Genomic DNA, 23,593 nt, shown 5'->3' with positions numbered 1-23,593 from the left:
CATTTCACATAAATCAGCATGCCAAAAATTTATTATTTACTTTTCTTCGCATAGCAAATGAACATGTACTTGACTGTTGTATAAAAATAATTGGTTAAATAACAAGATGGAACTTAATTAGCAAACAAGTTAAATAAATATATGTTAAATGAAATGAAAATGAAAGAAGAACTGAAACCAGCTCAAAAGTTCCTGAATAAAATGTGTTACAATATATGTACAAATATTAGATGTCCGAAAAAGCATTTTGAGAGGTGTTTTGACAGGTTAGAGCCACCGTACAAGCAAAAAAGCTAAATACAGAATGTATGATTTACTTTTTAAAAATGCAGCAAAAATTCGCCCCATTTGGCATTTTTGATTCTTTTAACACATGTAGGTGCTGCTTGTTAATCAGACAACTCTTCTATGTTTGTTCTTGCTGTCAATTGCGGGAAAACCGATCAATGAAAGGTTTTTGCTGTGTGATGCATCACACATGTGCATGCGAAGCGGAGTCAGGTTTGTCCTCGAAAGTCAGATTTTGACACAACAACTGAGCATTAAGCACAGATGACTTCATGACAAACACAGTGCATATTATAAAGACAGAATGTGGCGGATAGTTGTAAACCCCTATGCTGGATTCAGTGACTAGCTCCCCTGCTGCTGTGAAGGTTCTGACGGCTCGCTAGTCACTATGTGTGTGCATGATAATAACCATCACATGCTCTCATTATAATCATTATAAATATGCAGATCAAACTGAATACAATCTTTAAAAAAAGACCAAATAATCATATTAGATTACAAACAACCCAACAAGTTCTTTAGCATGTGTGCATTGCTGCTATCATGTTTACACATGTAATACCTTTCCTGAGGCGATTTAACCCAAAATACACAATGACACTCTATCAAACATATCTACAATGATAAGAATGTGATTACTTACTGAGTTATTAACGCACAGCAATACCACACAAAGGAAGGACGGACTTTAAAGGAATAAACAATGTGATGTAAGCTTTGTTATAGAGCACTGAACAAGTTCGACACACGCAAGTGTTAGGCAGGCAGTTCTATACAATTACATAATCTATCAGCTTAAAGATATTGGCCTAATTTTGATATCAGATCGATAACGGTAACATTAAAAAAAGCATTTATCAGCCGATATCGATATGGCCGCTGATATATCATGCATCCCTATTACAAAGGTTGTATTTTTAAAATGTAGTTTTTGGGAGGTGAACTATCTATTTAGTTTATGTTGCCAAAACTCTACTGCTGTTTAAGTTTGACTGACAAATTGTCATTTTCTCCTCCAGATCCATACGTAAAGGCATCTTTGGTTTGTGAAGGTCGAAGGCTGAAAAAGAGAAAGACATCCATAAAGAAGAATACCCTCAATCCCACGTATAACGAGGCTCTGGTCTTTGATATTCCCAACGAGAACATTGAGAGTGTGTCGCTCATCATAGCCGTCATGGACTACGACTGGTAAGATCATGACTGCCTTTTTCATGCTGTGATGGGCTTTGAGACATATACAGAACTGCAGCACATCAAGCCCCATGCTGAGATATGAGGCTTGACAGGAAGTGCCTACTTGCAACTTTAGGCATGATTACAAGCTGCGTTTCACAGAGTTATTGCAGGAACACATTGCAGGACTTCCTGTTCACTTGAAGAAAGAGGCTCTTATTCAAGGACTGAGCTGTGGTGGAAATTGGCAAAATTGGCCAAAAAAAAAACACATTAAAACACCATTAAAAACACATCATGCAGACATTTGTTATTTAGTAATATTGTAGTGCATGATTTGTACATTATATTAAATAGATGCCACTTTGTATAAACATTTGCAATTTGTTTTAAAATATATTGTATCTAAATTGGGCAGCATGGTGGCTTAGTGGTTATCACTGTCGCCTTACAGCAAGAAGGTCACCGATTCGAGTCCCGGCTGGGCCAGTTGGCATTTCTGTTTGAAGTTTTCATGTTCTCCTCTTGTTTGCATGGGTTTTGTCAGGGTGCTTCAGTTTTCCCCACAGTCCAAAGACGTGTGTGTGTGTGTGTGTGTGTGTGTGTGTGTGTGTGTGTGTGTGTGTGTGTGTGTGTGTGTGTGTGTGTGTGTGTGTGTGTGTGTGTGTGTGTGTGTGAATGAGTGTGTAAGGGTGTTTCCCAATACTGGGTTGCGGCTGGAAGGGAATCCGCTGTGTAAAACATATGCTGGAATAGTTGGCGGTTCATTTCGCTGTGGTGACCCCTGATAAATAAGGGACTAAGCTGAAGGAGAATGAATGAATGGGCATTTGTGTCTTATATTTGGTGAGTTTTTTGGGCTTGCTGTGCATTTTTCTGGATCTGCTGCGTGTTTGTATAAGTGTGGTAGGTTATGATACAGTTTTTTTTACTGTTTTTTTAGTTTATGTGTCTTATTAAAGGAAACGTGAGCTGTCTGTTCTGCAAGCATTAGGACATGCACCACAGAAGCACTTCCATTGGCCAGGTCCGGATTGGCTAATCGGGAGGACCGGGAGAATTCACAGTGGGCCAGTCGGTTTTTTGGCGACGAGGGCCGGTGTCTCTAACTGCTTGCACTCTCAGCAGTCTCACTTTTTTCATTTATTTATTTATTTGACCATAGCCTCACTCTTTTTATTCATTATTTTACAGCAGCTCCGCTCTTTGTATTCATTTTCTCGCAGCCTCATGAACAAAATGAAACCTGCAGACTAATAATGACATAACTATCATTCGATCCCAAACAGCAGCACCTTAATGAATATATGAATTTGAATATTTAATATTAATGAATATTATACCTGTTCAATGAAAATCAGATGATTCACTACTTTAATAAATCTGACATAACTTGATCAGAAATCTAAAAAGGGGAGAAAAAGATTAAGCCATCAATAGAAAGTAATACTCTGGTTAAAGGAGTCTTGCAGATATTTTTTATTCCAAACCCACCAGCATAACAGCGCCATTGTGGTCCAGTGGTCAGCATGATGCGTTACGATGCTGAGTTATTTTTATTATTATTATTATTTATTTATTTATTTTTTTTAGTGTTAAGACATATAATACTGTGTGGTTTACTTATATGGGTGTACATATTTTAATTTATTTTTTGTGCGACCACCCTTATGAAGAACTGGATATCTATACAGAATTTTGCACAGAATATATATTCAAACACTGCAGGAAAGGACATTGTGATGTTTTAAAGAATAATGTCGGAGATTTAGCTACCCATTAATCTTCTAATATTTATGAAAAACATTTGAAGTTCTAAAGCAGCTGTGTCCTTGAAATAGACATAATAATCACTTGTGAACTGATGTGGGCCGGTCTAAGGCTTGAAACTCCAAAGCTGAAAAGGAGTCCCACTCCGGCTCTGCCATTGGCTGTTTTGGTATTATGGCCAGTCATGAAAGTGAAGGCAGGTAACCGAAAGAAACACAAAATATAGTTTTTAGTATTACGTTTGCTATGTTTACATGCAGAATTTGGAATAGTTTGCCTAATTTGATTATTGAGTGGATAAAATAAAGAAGCCTAACTGTGTAAATACTTGTATTTCTGTACTGTAATGAACAACATGGGGTCTGCTAGTAAGATTTTTTACAAAACAAAGTATTACTCTTGATTAAAAATTGTAAATTTATTCATTTATATTGTTACATAAGTTATCAAATTCAAATAATAGCCTAGTTTTAGCTTAATATTTAACATTTCTTTTTATTTTCTGTTCCTTGTCTCTGTTGAGCAGCAAGTCAGCATATTGAAGGGACTTCTGTAGGACTGTGCAATACAAAAGCCTGGAGTAATAATGATACCTAAAATGTGTTTGAGAAATAAATTACATTTTAAATGTTATTAAAAAGGCTAAACAATATGCACAATTGTAATTGTGTATATTAATGTTTTAATGTAGTATAATGAAATACATGCAGCCTTGTCAAACATAAAAATGACTTTTAATCCAATTATTGATCTCAGACTCCTCAAATACTACTCAAACTATTAATTACACAAGTTCAATGAATTTCACTTTTAAATTATCACCAAAAAAAAAAAAAAAAGAGCAGACACAAACATTATTATGCATTGTCAAATCTCCATGACTGGTACTGATGAGATAGTTTGTTGTTTTAATTGGTGAATTAGCATTCCTGTGGCACATATTTGTATGTGTATGCGCTTCACTGAACATAGACCTCTATGCCCCTGTGTGTCGGACTATTCCTGGTGGACGTCTGCACTGCTTTGCATAAAGACAGACACCTCATGAATATACATGACGGCCTAATACTAATGGAAGTAATGTCTGGTGGTGAGACACTCTGTAACACAGCCAATATTTCTTGTCTGGTGGGCACAGCTCAAGTCACCTCTTCTGTGTGTGTGTGTGTGTGTGTGTGTGTGTGTGTGTGTGTGTGTGTGTGTGTGTGTGTGTGTGTGTGTGTGTGTGTGTGTGTGTGGTAGGCCTTAAGAGAGACATTTATGTCTAGATTTTATATTCTTCTACATGTTTCTCCTTTACTTTTTGAAAAAGTATACCTACTGCTCGGTGTGTAGTGGCATCTAATCCCACTTATGGCCATGTTTTGTGTGCTTTTGTGGAACAGAATATGCCTTGCGGAAATCAGGTGCATACAAATCACGCTTCTATTTTAAGAATGGCTTTCTGTGCTGAGGAAATCCACATCCGACTTTCCCCAAATGCGTGTTTGTCGCTGCTCTCTGTGATTCCATCTCTCCCCAATGGCACGCGGCACACCACCGGCCCCTCCTAATGAAGCTGCTCGTCTGTGAGCCACAGATAACGGCTGATGAATTGCTCTTAGCATTGCTGCATGCCATCTGTGCTAAACGCTCCATTCAGAAGCGCTATCTGTCGGATAATAGTCATTTTATACATATATCTGACATGCCGTTTTACTGTTTCTGTATTTAAACCAGCGCTACTGCGGAAGTCGTTGCGCAGGTGCAAGTTATTTTTGTTGGAGATGAAGAAGTGTTGTTCTTGGTGTGCTGACTGCTTGGTAAAACCGATGTTATTTGTTTGATTTCAGGCTGCTTGCAGCACACATACAGTATTTTGTTTTAAATCCTCTTGACTGACTTTATTTTGGCATTACAGAAAATGCAGGAGATAAATCTGCTGGCACCTGTTTCTTTCTTGATTTAGTGATATTGTTAGTGGAGCGACTTTACAAATGCAGCTCCCTTGGATAAAAACTACTCATAATTTAAAGAATACTGTAGATGTAGAGACAAGCTACCTTTTTAAAAAACTGTTAGCTGTAAATAAGTAGAATGTTGTGTCGACTCTGTTCATGCTAATTTTGTTTACCCCAAAATGAAAATGTGTTGTTAATTTACTCATTTAAATTGTGGTCCTTAGTGATTTCTAAAATGTAGAACTAGGACATTGGCCACATGTATTAATTTTGTTTTGTCTTATCTAGATCTTTATATTTTTTGCTCTCAAACTGTTGGCAGCCATTGACTTGCAGTTTTTATATACAGTTGAAATCAGAATTATTAACCCCCCTGAATTACTAGACCCCCTGTTTTTTTTTCTCAATTTCTGTCTAATGGAGAGCAGATTTTTTTCAACACATTTAAAAATGTTATAGTTTTATTAACTAATTTCTAATAACCGATTTATTTTATCTTCGCCATGATGACAGTAAATAATATTTTACTAGATCTTTTTCAAGACACTTCTATACAGCTTAAAGTGACATTTAAAGGCTTAACTAGGTTCATTAGGTTAACTAGGCAGGTTAGAGTATAATGATGGTTTGTTCTGTAGACCATCGGAATAAAATATAGCTTGAAGGGGCTAATAATTTTGTCCCGAAAATGTTATTTTTAAAAATTAAGAACTGCTTTTATTGTAGTCGAATTAAAACATTTAAGACTTTCTCCAGAAGAAAAAATATTATCAGACATACTGTGTAAATTTCCGTGCTCTGTTAAACATCATTTGGGAAATATTTAAAAAAGAGAAAACAAATTCAAACAGGGGCTAATAATTCTGACTTCAACTGTATACCGTAAACTGCTATATTTCTTTATTCATCATTTTATAAACCTTTCGAGAAACTTTTAAAACTATGTACAATAAATGGACATGAAAATTTTGTCATCATTTCACCCTTGACGTTTTCAAAATCTATTTAGTTTTTTTCAAAAGAAGATATTTTAAAGAATTCTGGTTACTGGCACCCATTAGCCCCTTTCACACACTGATACCGGTAAATATCAAGAAAATTTCTTTTACATGTAAATTCAGATATGTGCTGTTCACACAGGCAAGGGCGTTCCAGAATTTTCAGGAAAGGACCATTCACACATTCATTCCAATATATCTGTAAATTCTGACATCATTAGCCAAAAGCTCTAAACGGCCATGCTTGTATTAAACATGAAGGGGGTCTGTTATTTTCATCATTGTTTCACTTTTATTCAAAGATCTTGCATTCATGTAGGTGCTTTTGTCTCAGAGATGGACTAAATAATAGCTATCGTGAACAACATCGATGACCAGATGTGGAGGAACACTTTAGGATACCGAGATGTACTCTTGAGTTTGTGCTGCAGCTTGTGAGATTACATTTTAAAAACGAAAGACTGCCAGTGTTGTAGGCTACTCAAGTCTGACTCACAGGACACTTCATCACATGCTCACATGTCACGCAGTTCAGTGCAGGTAAACTCACAGTGGTTTATTATAAGCATTTTATCGATCATTTTTTCCACAGTTGGCACTAAGAATTAATATTTTACCGGTATTTTCAAAAAGGGCCTGTTTGCACATGATCCCTTTTCCAGCCATTTTCCGGAAAAGTCTGTATGTGTGAACGGGCTGTTGACTTTCATGTTTTTTTTTTTTTAACTTTGGAAGTCAATGAGTGCAAGCAACCAGAATTCTTTAAAATATCTTCCTTTGTGTTCAACAGAAGAAAGAAACTCATAAAGGTTTAAAACCACATGAGGCTGAGTAAATGATGAGGTAATTATTATTTTTGGGTGAGCTAACCTTTTAATAGTTTTAATATATGTCAAAAATTTACTCTGCTTATTGTATCCGCTTGTTATTCCACTTTCATACTAATTTTTCAAGTAATTAAGTGATTATGACACCTTTCCCTCTTTTCTCATCTCCTCTCTCTCTCTCGTTTCTTTTATCTCGGTAATCAGTAGACCTATCATAAACAACTACCCATCTGTCCTCTGTGACAAATTTTCGCTCAAATCATTGAGTCCTTTCCCTGTGCACCCGCCTCATTTTGTTTATCTTCGTAATTCAATAATTGAAATGTACCTCTGTCTCTCTCTCTCCTTCTGTTCTCTGTTTGTCTGTGTAATTATGTGATCTCTCAGTCTGTGTCTGCGTAATTAAAGGACTGCATGTGGAAACTCTCAGTGTGTGTGTGTGGTGTGTGTGTGTGAGAGAGTGTCTTAATGGGCAGGTTGCTATATGACGCTAAGGTCCTGTCTGTATCTTTCTAATTACATGATGCGGATTAGGCTTAATTTTATATCTCGTTACTTTCTGCCTTCTTGCTCCTTGTGTTCTTTTGTGGCTTTCTCTCTCTCTTGCTCTCCTGCCTATTTGTGGTAATGGATGCACTGTGCTGTGGTTCTCCTTCATTTCTAAGCCTAACTGCATTAATTCACTCTCTTCCCCTCCCACTCTCTCTCTCTCTCTCTCTCTCTCTCTCTCCATCTCTCAGTATCGGTCATAATGAGGTGATCGGGATGTGCCGTATGGGCAGTGATGCTGATGGGCCGGGAAGAGAGCACTGGACAGCCATGCTGGCGAATCCCCGCAAGCCTATTGAACACTGGCACCAGCTGGTGGAGGTATAAAGCGTGACCGCATGGATTATGTGTGTGTGTGTGTCTGAGAGCATGGAAATCAATCAATGTGCACTGTTTGTTATTTTATACAGACGGTGCCCTCTATGCAATCCAAGACCCTAGTAAAATGGCTTAAGCCTCAGTTTTCACTAGGGATGTAACGGTATCAGAATTTCACGGTACGGTAATACCTCGGTATGAATGTCACGGTACGGTATTTATTGAATCATTTACAGGAAAAAAAAAAACTTTTGAAAATACTCCAAAAAAGTGCCAAAAGTGTCAATGACATACAAATTAGCCATCTATCTGTTAGCTTTGAAACAGGAACTTCAATTTTAATAACAAAAAATTATTAAACCATGTAAAAAAATAAAGTTTCAATTTAGTATTGTTAAAAACTCATCACATTTAACATTTAATCACTCACTTAGATAGAGATGGGTTTAAAGGAAAATTATCATATAACTATAATCTGGTAAAAGCTGGTATCTCTGGGTATTTACAATGTCCCCTGCAACAGAAAAAAACCCTCTCATTTGGGACTGAGGTTTCTGGGACAAGAGAGATATGACTTGGCCCATGTTGACAGCAGTGGGGTAACGTTGTGCATTGTCTGTCCCCCACTTGAGAGGACAAACCATGAGTGAGATAGAGATCTCTTTGCGGTACAAGTCAATGTCTGCATCAATCTGAACAGTGTGCTGTGTTTCTGCAGTCCCCATGACTGTTATTAGTCGTATTCCCCAACTTGCAGGCACGTGCACACATAGGGCTCAACCTGTGCAGTGCAGTGCACATGCCCTTTTTAGTCTTGGATAGAAAATGCCCTTCCAAAACGATCAAAAGTGCCCCCGCGACGCGACACAACCTCCGTCCAGTCCAGCCCTTCAGTAGGCGCGTGATAACACCTCTCTTGAGTATGCGCGCTCAACCCCCCCTCGGCGCTTTACAATACGCGCGCCACAACACAGCTGATCAGAACGCGCGCGACAGCACCGCTATTCAGCACGCGCGCGGCGACAACACCCGCTTTAGGTTCGATCATTTCCATCTTTTTTTCATCTCTGCTACTAGCAGCACACTCCATTTCCGCATTACTGGATCTGTAGCGACAACAGACCGCAAAGGATTATGGCCACGCCGGGGCTGATGGGAAATGAAGTTTCAGCTACCTCCCGTTCGCTTCATTCGCCTGAGCAAATTTTCTCAGAAGACCTATAGTTTTACCGAGTCATGCGACTTCGGTAATATCGAAAAAATTTAATATTGCGGTATGACGGTATTTACAATACCGTTACATCCCTAGTTTTCACACCTGATACCTAGCTGTTTTGACTCCCCAGTGACCCCCATCATCCACAATAATGTTTGAAGGCCCCAAACCAAAACTAAAATCCAAATTAATTATTTTGTTTCTGTTCATAAAAATTCTACTAGTTTCAGACGATTTGAATGTTATCACTGGATTGAATGGGCTTTATCAGCTGATAGATATAGGCCAGTAGGGGCCTTCTGCATCTACTGATGGGCTCTATCCATCCACATAGTTAATCAGCTGTAGATCAGATACTGCTGCAACCGGAAGTTAGCAAGAATTATTTTGATTATTTATAAAATTTCTCATTAATTGTATTTTATTAACATCTACCGTCCCAACCCTAAACCCAACCGTCACAGTAATGTAAAAACAGATCTGGATCTGGAGTCTTCTCTATTAGCATAGCTGGTCAAATATGTGGATGTAGCACAGCGGGTGCTAGTTTTTCATGTCAAGAAATTTTACTTTTTTACTACTAATGTTTTTCATGACTGGAAATCTTGGTTTGCCAAAAAAAAAAAAAAAAATATATATATATATATATATATATATATATATATATATATATATATATATATATATATATATATATATATATATATATATATATATATATATATATATATATATATATATATAAATATATATATATATATATATATATATATATATATATATATATATATATATATAATTTACTAATACACACGAATATCTTTTTACAACTGTCTACATTCACAGACTTAACCAACATTATATGAATTTATATATTTGTGTCATGTTGACATGCTTTTATGTACATTTTAAAGCTGTCACAAAAGAGAATGTAGTTCCTTACTCATGCAACAAGTCAAATGACAACTTCTAGTGCAAGGGCTTGTGTCTGTGGGCTCAAAAGAACTGGCTGTGTCCGCAATGGCATACTTCCATACTATTTAGTACACGAAAAACAGTATGTGAGCCAAGTAGTTTGTCCGATTTCATAGAATTTGAAAACCAGTATGCGAGAAGTTACCCGGATGACCTAATACTTCCGGCGAGATTCTGAAATGCGCATCTGATGGATACTACCCTATCCCATAACACACCATGGGAGAATTTGTGAATGGGAGTGAAGTGACACAATGTTGTGGTCATGTGATAATGACAAAACGGCGGATATAGTATGTCCGTTTTCCATTCATCCCAGCAGGCACAGGAGGTCAACATGACATCAGATTGACGTTGTACCCCAACATCGTAGGATTTTGCTTTTTGGTTGAAAATGAAAATGATGTTGACGTCAGAACCCAACATCAGGTCTACGTCAATGTCCAACGTCAGATAATGCATTTTGGTTACTATTCAATGTTTGATGTTGTGTGGCTGTTACCACTATGACGTCTATTAGGCGTTGGATTTTGGTTGCCATACCTGTTGGTTTAAAATGTTGGCTTGATGTTGAATTTTGGTCATTTTTTATAACACAACCTAAAATCAACCAAATATCAATGTCATTTCACGTTGTTATTGGATGTCAGAATAACATTGTGCTTAGATGCTGGCAACCTTAATCTAACCCAATATGACATTGCGTGTTTGCTGGGATACTACTCTCATTCATACCATATAGAAAATACTTTTCAAATGGTCGAGTAGTAAATTCAAATGCAGTAACTAATGAGTAGTGGGCGATTTCAGACGCAGCCTGTAAGTTGGGAGTTAAAACTGACAAGACTTTAAAAAGCATGCAGTTGTTTTGTTTATTGTCATTTCCTGAGTAATCAAGTTTTAAGCTGTAAAGGCATCGTCCTTTTCTGGAAAAGGGGTGGGGAGCAGCAGCTCATTTGCATTTAAAGAGACATTGCTATGGTAGTAATAAAGGATATGAGCTATTACAGTATATGCTTATGTTGTATCTTCTTAAAAGGATATAAAAGTACTCCTTGAAATTATATATGAAATTATATTTAGGCCCTTTTTCCTGAGTCCACATAGTGGTTGAGAACTACTGGTGTGCACCATTCAAGCAGGTTGTGGAGTTGATAAAAATAGCTGTACTTTCATTTTTATTTGCACATTCAGCCTGCAAAGAGTAATTGTACCTTGCATTCAAACGCACCTTTTTTTTTTTAATTTCTTTTTTTTGCTAAAAAGGCAGTCTGGGGGAGATGTTAATGTAAACACAGTCAGATATGTTTTAAGTAAATGTACACAGGCAGTACAAAAGCAATGGATGTATGCATTAGAGCTCGCACTGTAAATAAAGTCTAATAGAGCTGCTGCTGTCTATAATGCTGACAGCATTAATCAGAAAACATTGGCACGATAAAGAGCAGACCACTCACTCACTGACTGTTTATGTGAATGATCACTTAATGTTGTGCTTACTTACTTAATTGGAAAATACTTAAAAGCTACATTCTTTTAATTAAGAAATACAGCATTTCTATTTGTTGGACAACTATTTACTTAAATAAAAGTTTGCTATGGTATTCAAATTGTTATATATTATGGGATTGCTATCAACTGCAAAAACTGCAAAATGAGACAAGAAATAAAGACAAATCTAGACAGAAAAAAATATATAACATTAAAAACTTTTTGGTACAATTACTCTGTCCTTGACTTCTGTATACAGTGCCCAACCTATATGAGTATACCCCTAATACATCTCTCATTTAAATTAATATTTTTTTATAGGAGGCTTTACAAATATTATATTTGTGCAAATACTGTACATTAGATCAGTCAGTACTTAAGCCAAATCTAATCTAACCAAATAACTTATGATATCAGTCCAAAATTTGTACACCGGAATGTATATGTTAGGGAGAAATATGAAATAAAAAAAGCAAAATTCAAGCGAAACTAAAAATGTGTAAAATTTTGAGTTTGTAATTTTTTTTCTTTCTTAATTGCAACTGAAGGATGCTGACACCGAAGTTGAGGATCCACATGCAGTACTTTATTACACAGAGAGTGGTCAGTCAGGAAATGGTCACAATCAGGTGCAAACTGTAACAAACAGGGAAATCCAGCAGTCTAGTCAGATAACAAACAAATGGTTGATACAGGCGGCAGGGTTAAAACACCAAGAGACTAAACATGGAAAACGCTTCATAATGTTACAGGGTATGTACCGACAAGACTCAGCAATGTCTGTGAGTGTGTGTGCTGTTTATATAGTTCATGTAATCAGTCTTGAGTAGCTATCAGCTATGTGTATGTGTGTAACCAATGGAGAACCGGGACAGGTGTGTGTGTGTGGTGCCTGAAGGGAGTTGTAGTTCATATGGTGACAGATTTGTTGTTCCCCTTCGGGGGGAACTTCAGCACTATAAGTGGATTTGATTGTAAAATCCACGCATTGGGAGGTTCGGTTCAGAAGCTACTCGTCTGAAAGAGTATTGAACGGGCCAATTAAGAATGAATTGGCAGCGCAAGCCTGCGCAGGTGAGCGGCATAAGCAATCAACTGAGTATATAAGCTCACCTGGCGCCAGCAGACGCTATCCTTTTCGCTTCAGAGACTTTCTGATCGAGTCGATGAGGGTTCCTCCTGCTGTGACCAGCGATTCTGAGCGAACGAGAGCATTCTTCCGGTCCAGAGTGTGTACATGCAGTGGCAGACGGTCGAGCTGGGTTTCTCCCTTGCCTGGCGTTCTTTGGGTCCGGTCCTCCAGAGCGGTGCGTATAAAGTTGCAAACTTCACAGAAAGAGCAACACAGTCGTGCAGCACGTCCTTATCAGGACGGCGCTCCGACTGTGCGTTTCTGGATGCGGTGGTTTCCTGTCCTCGGATGATGGACGCGGGCACTGCGTTGCATGTCTGGGGGTCCAGCATGTTAATGCGCTGCTCGCGGGCAGTTCATGTCGTCATTGCGATGCCATGACTGTTGCGCAAGATCGCGGTTAGCCTTTGCAAAAGGGTGAACCACCCCAGTTGTCCCCTGCTCTGCAGCGGGCACTCGGGCAGATCTGAGGGTTTCAGCGAGAGATAATCCGTCGCCCACGGGCCCGCGGACCTCCCGCTCCTCTAAGTGCTCTATCCAAGCTTCGGGCGGGGGAAGCGATCCGTCTAACAGATGGTAGCCCTTACGCCCGATGACACCGGAGACCAGATGTCCACCGCGGCATCGGAGGGTGGGCTTTCATTGTCCGATGATGATCCAGACCCGCTCGCCCCCTTCGGGCTGGTGAGCGCTGTCACTACGGATCCTGAAACAGACATGTTAGCCGTGCTTTCCCGGGCTGCTTCGGCCGTGGGTTGGAGATGGTTTATCCCCCAGCTCCGCGGCCGGACCGACTAGAGGGGCGTTCCCTTCTTCCCGGAGGTGCACAGTAGGCTCACGCGGTCTTGTAAAGCACATTTTTCTGCTCGTGCTGCGTGTTCCTCCACCCTAACCACTCTTGACGGTGAAACAGCCAGGGGGTATGTGGCGATTCCTCAGGTTGAGTGCGCGATGGCGGTAATCCGCGCGGCGCCTCTTCTTGGCGGGGTCCGCCTCGTCTCCCATCCAAAGCCTGTAAGTTATCTACCTCCCTCGGAGCTAGAGCTTACATAGCTGCGGGCCAGGCTGCTTCCGCCTTGCATGCGATAGCCACCTACCAGCGCTACCAAGCGCAGGCGCTGGCCGAGCTGCACGAGGGTGGGTCCAACCCAGGCTTACGAGCTTCGCACCGCCGCCGACTTAGCTCTTCGGACTACTGAGTCCGCTGCGTGTGCGTTGGGGAGGACGATGTCCACATTAGTGGTCCAGGAGCGCCACCCCTGGCTGATATGCGCAAAGTCGACAAAGTCCGCTTTCTTGACTTCCCCATATCCCCAGCCAGGTTCGGCGACACTGTCTGTGAATTCACCCAGGAATTCAAGGCGGTGAGAGAGCAGTTGGTGGGTGATGTCTTATCGGCGGTCCGTAGCCCGCTTCGCCCGCCGTGCCATTCATACCTGCTCCTCGCCGAAGGCGCCCGCCTACGAGAGCTGCTCCGCCCCCGCACACGCCTACGGCGAAGCGAGCGCGTCGGGCACCTCGGAAGCAGGCAGCCCCCCTGCCCAGAACGCCGCTAAGTCCGGCAACGGACCGCAAAGCGCCCCTGGGACAGGCCATCTGGAGAAGAGGGAACTTGCTCTTTCCCCGCTGGAGGGCGGGGCCCCATTTCCAACGGCACTTTTTACTGCCATGAAAACATTATGAAAGGGCACTTTTCACTTCCCCAGATGTGACAGCCCGAAATCTGCCAGTCTGGGACGCTATGCTTTCTAGCTTGCAGATTCGGTGTGTTTCGCCAGTGGCTCACGAGCGCTGGGAGGACGGTCTCCTTTCTCCCACCCCTCAAGCCTCCCCTCCGGAGCTCGGGTTTGGAGTGAGAGCAAATATCTCACCTCCAGCTTTTCCGTGGGACCCGCGAGCTTCCCGGATCAGCACACTCACTCCGCGCTGCCCCACTGCTGGTACGTCAGCGATTGTAGCGATGAGTCCATTAGCGAGAGCTCTGCCTGCCTGGTTAGCGCGGGCCAGCTCTTCGCGGTGGCTCATACGCACAATCAGACTCGGCTATGCGATTCAGTTCGCGAAACGGCCCCCCAAGTCACGGGTGTGTATTCACCAGGGTCAGCCCCCTGTCCGCCCCTGTCTTGCGAGAGGAGATTGCTGTCCTCCTGGCGAAGGATGCAATCGAGCCGCTCCCTCCAGCCGAGATGGAGAGCGGGTTTTACAGCCCACGCTTCATCGTGCCAAAAAGAGCGGTGGGTCACGGCCAATCCTAGATCTGCGCGTTTTGAACCGCTGCCTGCACAAGCTGCCGTTCAGAATGCTCACGCAGAAGCGCATCCTCCGGTGCGTTCGTCCTCTGGGTTGGTCTGCAGCATTAGACCTGATGGACGCGTATTTCCATGTCTCCACTCTTCCTCGCCACCGACAGTTTCTGCGGTTTGCGTTTGAAGGTCGAGCTTGGCAATACAAAGCCCTCCCCTTCGGGCTCTCTCTGTCTCCGCGGGTCCTCACCAAGCCCGCGGAGGGTGCCTCAGCGCCCCTTCGGCTCGCGGGCATCTGCATACTCAATTTCTTACGACTGGCTGATTTTGCCCTCTCTCGGAGCAGTTGATTATGCACAGAGACAAAGTGCTCTGGCACTTCCACCTGTGGGGGTTTCAGGTCAACCGAGAAAAGAGCAAACTCGCCCCCGTGCAGAGGATCTCTTCTCTCGGGCTGGAGCTGGACTCGGTCACCATGGCAGCGCGCCTCTCCGGAGAGCGCGCTCAACTGATGCTGTACTGTCTGAGAGAGCTCGACAGTAAAATAGTGGTCCCACTGAAACTATTTCAGAGGCTCCTGGGGCATATGGCATCCGCAGCCGCTTCATGCCGCTCGGATTATTCTATATGAGACCACTTCAGCACTGGCTTCACGATCGAGTCCCCAGACGCGCATGGCACGCGCGCGCACCGAGTCTCTGTTACTGCGCTGTGTCGCCGCGCCCTCAGCCCTTGGAGCGACCCCTCGTTCCTACAGGCCTGGGTGTCTCTAGAACAGGCGTCCAGTCTTGTTGTCGTTTCAGCAGACACTTCCAACACGGGCTGGGGGGCTGTGCGTTGCGGGCATGCGGCTGCGGACCTGTGGAAAGGTACCCAGTTGCATTGGCATATCGCCTGGAGCTGTTGGCAGTGTTCCTCGCTCTCCACCGTTTTTTTCCGGTGCTGGAGCGGCAACACGTGCTGGTCAGGACGGACAGTACGGCGGCGGTGGCGTATATCAGCCGTATAGGGGGTATGCGCTCTCGCCGCATGTCTCAGCTCGCCCGCCGTCTGCTCCTCTGGAGTCATCCGCGGCTGAATCGCTGCACGCCATTCATATTCAGGCAAGCTCAACCGTGCAGCCGATGCGCTCTCACGGCAGCCTTGCATCCTGGAGAATGGAGACTCCACCCCGAGTCTGTTCAGCTGATATGGGCGCGATTCGGGGAAGCCCAGATCGATCTGTTGCTTCCCCCGAGATCGCTCATTGCCAGTTGTTCTTTCCCTGACCGAGTGCTCTCGGCACGGATGCACTGGCTTACAGCTGGCCTCGGGGCACGCGCAAATACGCGTTTCCCCCAGTGAGCCTGCTCGCGCAGTTACTGTGCAAGGTCAGGGAGGATGAGGAACAGGTTGCTGGTTGCGCCCCTCTGGCTCAACCGGACCTGGATGTCAGAGCTCTCCCTCGCGATAGCCCTCCCCTGGCAGTCCCTTCGAGAGAGCACCTACTCTCTCAGGGACAGGGCACCACCTGGCACCCTCGCCGATCTTTGAAGAGATTTTTAGACGCGAGGAAGACTTAGGTAACCTCCGATTGCGGTGGCTAATACCGTCACTCGGGCTAGAGCCCCCTCCCCGAGCGCGCCTATGCCCTGACGTGAAGTCTATTCACTGAATGGTGTGTCTCTCGCTGAGAAGACCCCCGTAATTTGCCAGATCAGCGTTGTGCTTTCTTTACGCCGAGAGAAGTTGGAGAGCAGGCTGTCGCCCTCCACACTCAAGGTTACGTGGCTGCCATCTCCGCTCTCATAACGCGGTGGCTGGCAGCACCGTGGGAACGCATAACCTCATCATCCGGTTCCTCAGGGGCGTTAAGCGAATTAATCCACCCCGCCCCCTCTCATGCCCTCTTAGGATCTCGCCCTCGCTACACAAGCCGCGTCAGATCCCTTCGATCCTCGACTCAGTATATTTCTGTCCCTGAAGACAGCTCTGCTGGTCGCGTTGATATCGATTAGAGGGGTCGGGGACCCGGAGGCATTTTTCGGTCAGTGACTCGTGCCTGTAATTGGGCTGGCTTCTCTCACGTATGAGACCCCGCCCGCGATATGTGCCCAAGGTTCCTACCACTCCGTTTTAATACGAGGTAGTGAGCCTGCAAGCGCTGCCCTCGGAGGAGGCAGACCCAGCCCTTATTTATTGTCCAGTTCGCGTTTTGCGTATTATCCGGACCGCACTCAGAGTTTAGATCATCTGAGCAGCTCTTCGTCTGTTATAGCGGTCGGCAGCAGGGAAGTGCCGTACCGAAATAAGTTCCCACTAGATTGTGGATGCCTTTCTTTCACTATCAGAGCCGAGATGAGCCGCGTCCCCCGAGAGCGCGTGCGCACTCCACTCGGAGCTTCGCATCCTCTCGAGCGCGCGCACGCGGCGCCCCTCTAACAGACATCTGTAGAGCTGCGGGCTGGGTGACACCCAACACATTTGCAAGGTTTTACAATCTGCGAGTGGAGCCGGTTTCCTCAAGGGTATTAGGTAACCCTTGGTGATTGAGGAAACAATTCGGTAGGGTGTTGAAACACGCTTGCTGCGCCATTTTCCCTAACACGGAGATACGTGCGCCTTTTTATCTGTCAGTAAAGTTCCCCGTCAGGTGAGCCCTGCAGATTCCTCCGTGGCCCCCAGCACTGACTCAGCGGAGGAGTCACTTGCTGGCCCACTACGTTGTAGGTCTGCCCGCTGGTCAGCCCGCGTTTTGGGTAAAGGTGCCTGCTATGAGTGATCCCCACTAGGCGATCCCATATGCTTATTCCGCCACGGTTAAGTCCCCCCCCTGGGCGGACCCGTGCCTTCCCTCCCCACTAACCACTCTTTGCTATGCGTACTCCCCCTTTTTAGGGCTAGTCCATATGTAATTCTGCCATCTATCCCCCCTTGGGTAACGGATGGCCTCCGCAGCGTCCTCCCTATGGGAATTGCACGCTTCCCAACGTACTGTCGTATTTTCCTAGAATTATCTAGATGCTCACGACTTCCCAAAAAATATATATAATCCGTAAAACTTCTGTTGAAGTAGGATAAATTAGGGCCAGGGACACGTTGGAGGACCGCGCCCCCCATGATGTGGGTGCGTCACGCTTGCTTGACTATCTCCTCATCGGGGGTGTTGGTAAGGTGCAGTCATTATGGCGCTTTCAATGGGCTCCCAATGCGTGGATTTTACAATCAAATCCACTTATAGTGCTGAAGTTCCCCCCGAAGGGGAACGTTCGAGGTTACTAAAGTAACCCTTCGTTCCCCGAGGAGGGGAACGGAAGCACTATACTCCGTCGCCATAATGACTGTCCCTTAGCTGTTGAAAGTCTCTTCAGCTTAAAAAGGATAGCGTCTGCTGGCGCCAGGTGAGCTTATATACTCAGTTGATTGCTTATGCCGCTCACCTGCGCAGGCTTGCGCTGCCAATTCATTCTTAATTGGCCCGTTCAATACTCTTTCAGACGAGTAGCTTCTGAACCGAACCTCCCAATGCGTGGATTTTACAATCAAATCCACTTATAGTGCTTCCGTTCCCCTCCTCGGGGAACGAAGGGTTACTTTAGTAACCTCGAACGTTCTCCAGCGATCTGCATGGGCTAGATCGCTAGTGACTGTGACACCAATATTTTGCATGAATTTAAATGTATTATCTTACTCTTTCTAAAGATGTTCTTTGACGAAAATATTATTTTAATAATTTTATCCATTTATAAAATTTGTTTTGTTCAGATGCACTAAAATATATGACCTATATTCACTGAGAAATGAATAAAAATATTCCTTTTCTAAATGGGATGTTACTGATTTTTGTTGAGCACTGTATATAATGCATTCTACTAAAAGCATTAATAATGCATGGCAATTCATTCATAATGTCCTGTAATAGACCTTATTACCCTAATCAGTATATTACTTACCTTTCTCGTAGCTATAAAAATAAGAGTTACATGTAAAAGTAATGCTGTATAGCATATTTAGGATCAGGACCGTTGAGGTGGTTTATTTTTTGACTGCTTGCACATATTTTTTTCTATTACATGGCTACTTATGAAATAAATGGACATTAATGAATGATTTGAGGTGAAATATCCTGCTTTTAAAAATAAAGACATAAAAATATGGTTGCCTAGGAAAATGGTTTGTACAGCTCAGTGCATAATGCTTAATACATAAAGACACATTATCAACATTGCTTTGCATTTGTTACTGTTTGCCAGCATGTTAAGTAATAAGTGCAAATACAATAGAATATTTTGTACCAGATTTGCTAAACAGGGCAAACTACCATGAAATCACAGTCTCATAAAAGCACTGATAAGAGAGGATATTTCTGCAAGTTATTAAAGGACACGGAAGCAGCAGCTCATTTCCGGACTGACCAATGTAATACTGCAAGAACAGATTAAATTGGTGTACGGTCGCAAACAAGCCATTAATAATAATCAATATGATTGTTAGTGATCATTTATATGAATACCATATACGTTATACAGCATTTCTGTATTTAAAAAGAATTCAAATTGTTAATTTCCACTGATTTGGTGCCAGCAAAGCTGTCAATATTTAGTAAAATTGGTTTTAACATCATTTTGCCTTTCCAGGTAAATCATCACAAGTGTGCAGTGGTGGAAAGAGAAATGACAAATCATACTCGAGTAAAACTACCACTACTTGCCTAAAACTGTAGTGCAAGTAGAGTAAAAGTATCTGTTGTAAATATTACTTAAAGTATGAGTAAAAAGTAGCCCTTTCAAAAGTACTCAAGAGTAGTAAGTGATGAATATTACGCTGTTAAAAGCTGATGCATTTACATGTAATCTTAAACCAACGTCATATTGACGTCAAATACTTACATTTATTTGTCAGGTATAGCAACCAAAATCCAACATTTGATTGACATCATAGTGGTAACATCCACACAAGTTGTAACATCATTAGACGTTGATATTTGGTTGACTTTAGTGTTGGATGTTTTCTAATCCCCATAGACAAAAATAAACAAAGTAGTGAGTAAAGTAGGGAGGTTGAAGGAAAGTTGTGGAGTAAAAGTACCGATACTGCACTAAAAATGTACTCAAGGGAAAGTAAAAGTAAACATTTTCAAAACAAATTAGTAAATTACAATTCCTGACAAAAACTGCTTGATTACAGGCATTTAAGTATTTGTATTTTGTTTTTTTGTACAATTGTGTAATATGCTCGCCTTCTACCGTGTGCTCTCTTTTATTCCAGCAGCGATGTTAGATGCAGCTTTTTTATCATTTTTATTTTTGGCATTGAATAGTGGAGCAAATTCCAGTAAATAAAGTTTTGCTAAACTTAATAAATCATGCTGCACAATTCATTTAAATACTGTCCTCTCTTACATTTATCACATACATATGCAATAAGTTCAACTCCAAAGATAACTAATGGTAAAAAATCACAAATTTTAACTGGATGTTTTTAATACATTCATACAGGGATTTCATTTATTGGTAAAAGAGGGTTTGCATTGAAGCTCATTTCATCACTGTTTAATACTTGTGTGATCATGAATTATCTGTATAATGCATTAAATGGACCAAATATTCCTTCTGAATTCTTGTTTACTTCTCCTTAGGAAAAATCCATAAACACTTATGTGTCAAAGAGTGCCGCACCCTCCCCCAAGCCAAACATAGTGGTGGACAGCCCTCACTCTGAGTAGAGATGTGAGTACACACACACATGGACACACACACTGTAAATAGATGGGGTGCTTCCACACGTATGGGATCTGTGCGGGTGAATGAATCGAACTGTTACACAGCAGTGCTTCAGGTTTCAGTCATGAATGAACACAGGCTAAAAACATCAATGACTGTGTTCACAGCAGCAGAATACAATTGTCAGTCCTGTAACTATGGTTACATTTACTCAGTTTTGTTATGAAAAACTACATTCACACGGGGCGTCAGCTTCAATGCTTCCCATTCACTTTGAATGGGTGACGTCACGCATTGCCAAACTGCATTGTGGATCCGTCGGCGCCGCTTCAGTGGCGTTGCCCGCTGCAGAAGTTGAGACTTGCTCAACTTTTCAAGCGCCAATGGAAGCATCAGCCAATCAGATCGCTGTATGCAAATACACCAGCTCAGACAGTGGCCTATTGCTGACTAATTTCATTGGCTGACGCTGCTATGTCAAAATTCAAATTGACGCTAAAGCCCTGTGTGAATGGGTTATACAGGTCCCAGATCATCAGGTAAATATAGATAAATGGAGAGTTGTCTCCTATTAGGTCAATGTTATTGTTTTTCAAAACAATATGCTTTTGGAGGAAAAATGATTGCACCAGTTGCATTTTCAGGCATGGTTCTTTTGTGCAAGGAAACGGTTTTGTAAGTTAACTTCATTGTAAAACCAAACAGTCAACTTTAACAAATGAAATGAGTGTAGTTAACTCAAAATTGACTGAAAGGTAACTCTAATCATTTAAAAAGAGTTTTGAACTCAGCGTTGAAGGTAACAAGTTAATTAAATACTTCATTACTTTAACTTAAATGGAGTAAGGTCACAGTTCCCACATAGACTCGTTTTTGAACTTAAATGGTTTGTAGCACTCGGTTCATTTATTGGGTATTATTGTGCTCAGATTGTTTCGTTTACTCAAATGGATTAAGTTTACAGTACTCATTAGGATTAGTTTTTGAACTTAAATGGTGTGTTGCAATCGGTTTCCTCAAATGGTTTGAGTTGCCTTAACTTTTGGGGTTTTACAGTGTTGTCTTCAAATGGGCTTAAATCCAATATATGACAAAATAGGTTATTTTTATCTCTAGATTCAAATATATTTGAGAGAAAATACAGCTGCCGATCACAAACACTTTACGAATGCTACCATCTGTTCCCTTAAGCTATTTGTAACATTTTGTTCTTCTTCATATGGCTAACCATGTTTTTTTTTTGTCTTCTGTTTCTTTCCCATCCTCAGGTCAGCATTATCTTTTTAGCGACGGGAATACATTCTTTCTTTTCACCTGTGAATAATTGTTCATCAAGAAAGAAGCAGAGAAGAGAGACTGTGCTTGTGTTAGTGCTATTCCTCTAAATCAACCCTGCAGACCCAACACAATATATAGAAAAGAAAACAACAACACCTAGACTAGACCGGACACAAAGCACACACAGATACACACTCAAACAGACAAAGAACACACACCAGACTCATAACAAAACAACTGGCATGGATGGTTTTGCTTCAGGAATGATGTTAAAGTCAAAATATGTCATGATTTATTCAGGGGAAATATGACAAACATTCCCACTTTAAATAGATAATCTTTATTTAGTTATTTGAAACTGAGCCTACAAAAAAAAGAGATTTTAATTACTTAAAAAAGAACAAAAAAATAAATATATATATATATATAATCAGGAGAGAGACCTGATAGATTATGGACCACGAATGTTTCTGTGTATGTGTGAGCGCATGTGCGTACGTGAGTTTGTACGGGTGTCTGTGTGTAGCTATAGAAAATCTTTACAAAGTGTTTTCAGTCGGACAAGTAGCTGCAAGTTCTGGGAGTGCTGTATCCTTGTTTCCTGTTTCTCTGGAGAGGAGGACTACTTTATGACCGTTCCCATCTGGAGGAGGAGAAATAAGCACGGATACGTTGGCCAAATCATGTCACGCAGCATTGAAATGTGTCCCTCTGCCTTCTACATTTTTATCACCTTCTGCTCGGAGCTCTTGGAGATCGGCAGCGTTTTCTTTTATTTGCGTTTGTTTACTAGAGTCCAGTCATTCTTCTTGTTCTACCAGATACTGAACGAAAGAGTATGTTTCATTGACCTGGACACACTGGCAGACTGAATCCCCTTGAGAACTCTTCCAATGGGAGCTTTCATTGATTTCAAACATTGCCAGCGGACCCTAACTGGGACTGAGCTTGGATTTGTGTGCACTTCCTGGAAACATATCCAAAGGGGGGAGAGAGAGAGAGAAAAAAAAAAGATCTGGCCATAGTATTTTATTTTTATACCACGCCAAGATTTTTTTTCTCTCAGACATTTTTAATTTCAAAAGAGGAAGAGTGTGCTCTCCATCATCCTTCTGCCAAGAGGACCACTTCTGAAACACACACACACACACATTCGTCCACTTTTTCTTTCTAATTTTTCCTCCCGTGTATCTGATGTGTTTGTGGGAGTGCTCTTTTTGTGTCGATATGCGTTTGCTCGTTGGTTTGGATGTGTGCGCGTGTATGCCTGTATGTTGGTATATGTCACCGTGACCCCGTGTACGTCTCCACTTCCCTCGCCTTTGTCCTGCACAGAGAAAATCTCATTTTTTGAACAATCAAGTGTCTCCTGTCCTGTGTCTTAGAGGAACTATTTCTTGTGTAGGACCTGTTGCACTTGGTAGGGACAGGGTCTATTTCTCAGATGCGCGTTTCGGTCGTTCTCTGTAGAATGTGGTTGTGACCTGTCTCCGTTGTGTCCCTAACCAGCTCGTCCCTAGCCTGATCTGTGTTCTCGTGTTGGGTGTGCTTCTCTCACTCTTTTTCCTTTTCTTTTTTTTTGTAAATGTGCTCTGTATGTAGGAGGGGACAGACCTGATGGCCACAGCTAAAATGTTGGAAGTTTTTTCATTGTCTTTAAAAGAAAAAGTGGAGAAAAAAAGACAAA

General features: G+C 42.1%; 1 protein-coding gene across 3 annotated transcripts in view; it reads left to right on the top strand.

The window, feature by feature from the left end:
• syt3 (synaptotagmin III) overlaps window positions 1–23,593 on the top strand; it is a 111,144-nt gene extending 87,551 nt beyond the window's left edge. For 2 of the 3 annotated variants that reach the window (XM_005163974.6, XM_073944559.1), the window contains exons 10-13: window positions 1,311–1,482; window positions 7,743–7,872; window positions 20,544–20,634; window positions 21,897–23,593. In XM_005163974.6, the coding sequence (XP_005164031.1) occupies window positions 1,311–1,482; window positions 7,743–7,872; window positions 20,544–20,630 (389 nt within the window). In that variant the 3' untranslated portion in view covers window positions 20,631–20,634; window positions 21,897–23,593. The remainder of the gene's footprint in view (window positions 1–1,310; window positions 1,483–7,742; window positions 7,873–20,543; window positions 20,635–21,896) is intronic. The other variant, XR_012401046.1, reaches the window with a different exon arrangement.

Source organism: Danio rerio, chromosome 3, assembly GCF_049306965.1.
Source record: "Danio rerio strain Tuebingen ecotype United States chromosome 3, GRCz12tu, whole genome shotgun sequence".
NCBI lineage: Eukaryota > Metazoa > Chordata > Actinopteri > Cypriniformes > Danionidae > Danio > Danio rerio.
Note: the sequence above shows the minus strand (reverse complement) of the source record. Positions and strands in the feature narration are given on the sequence as shown.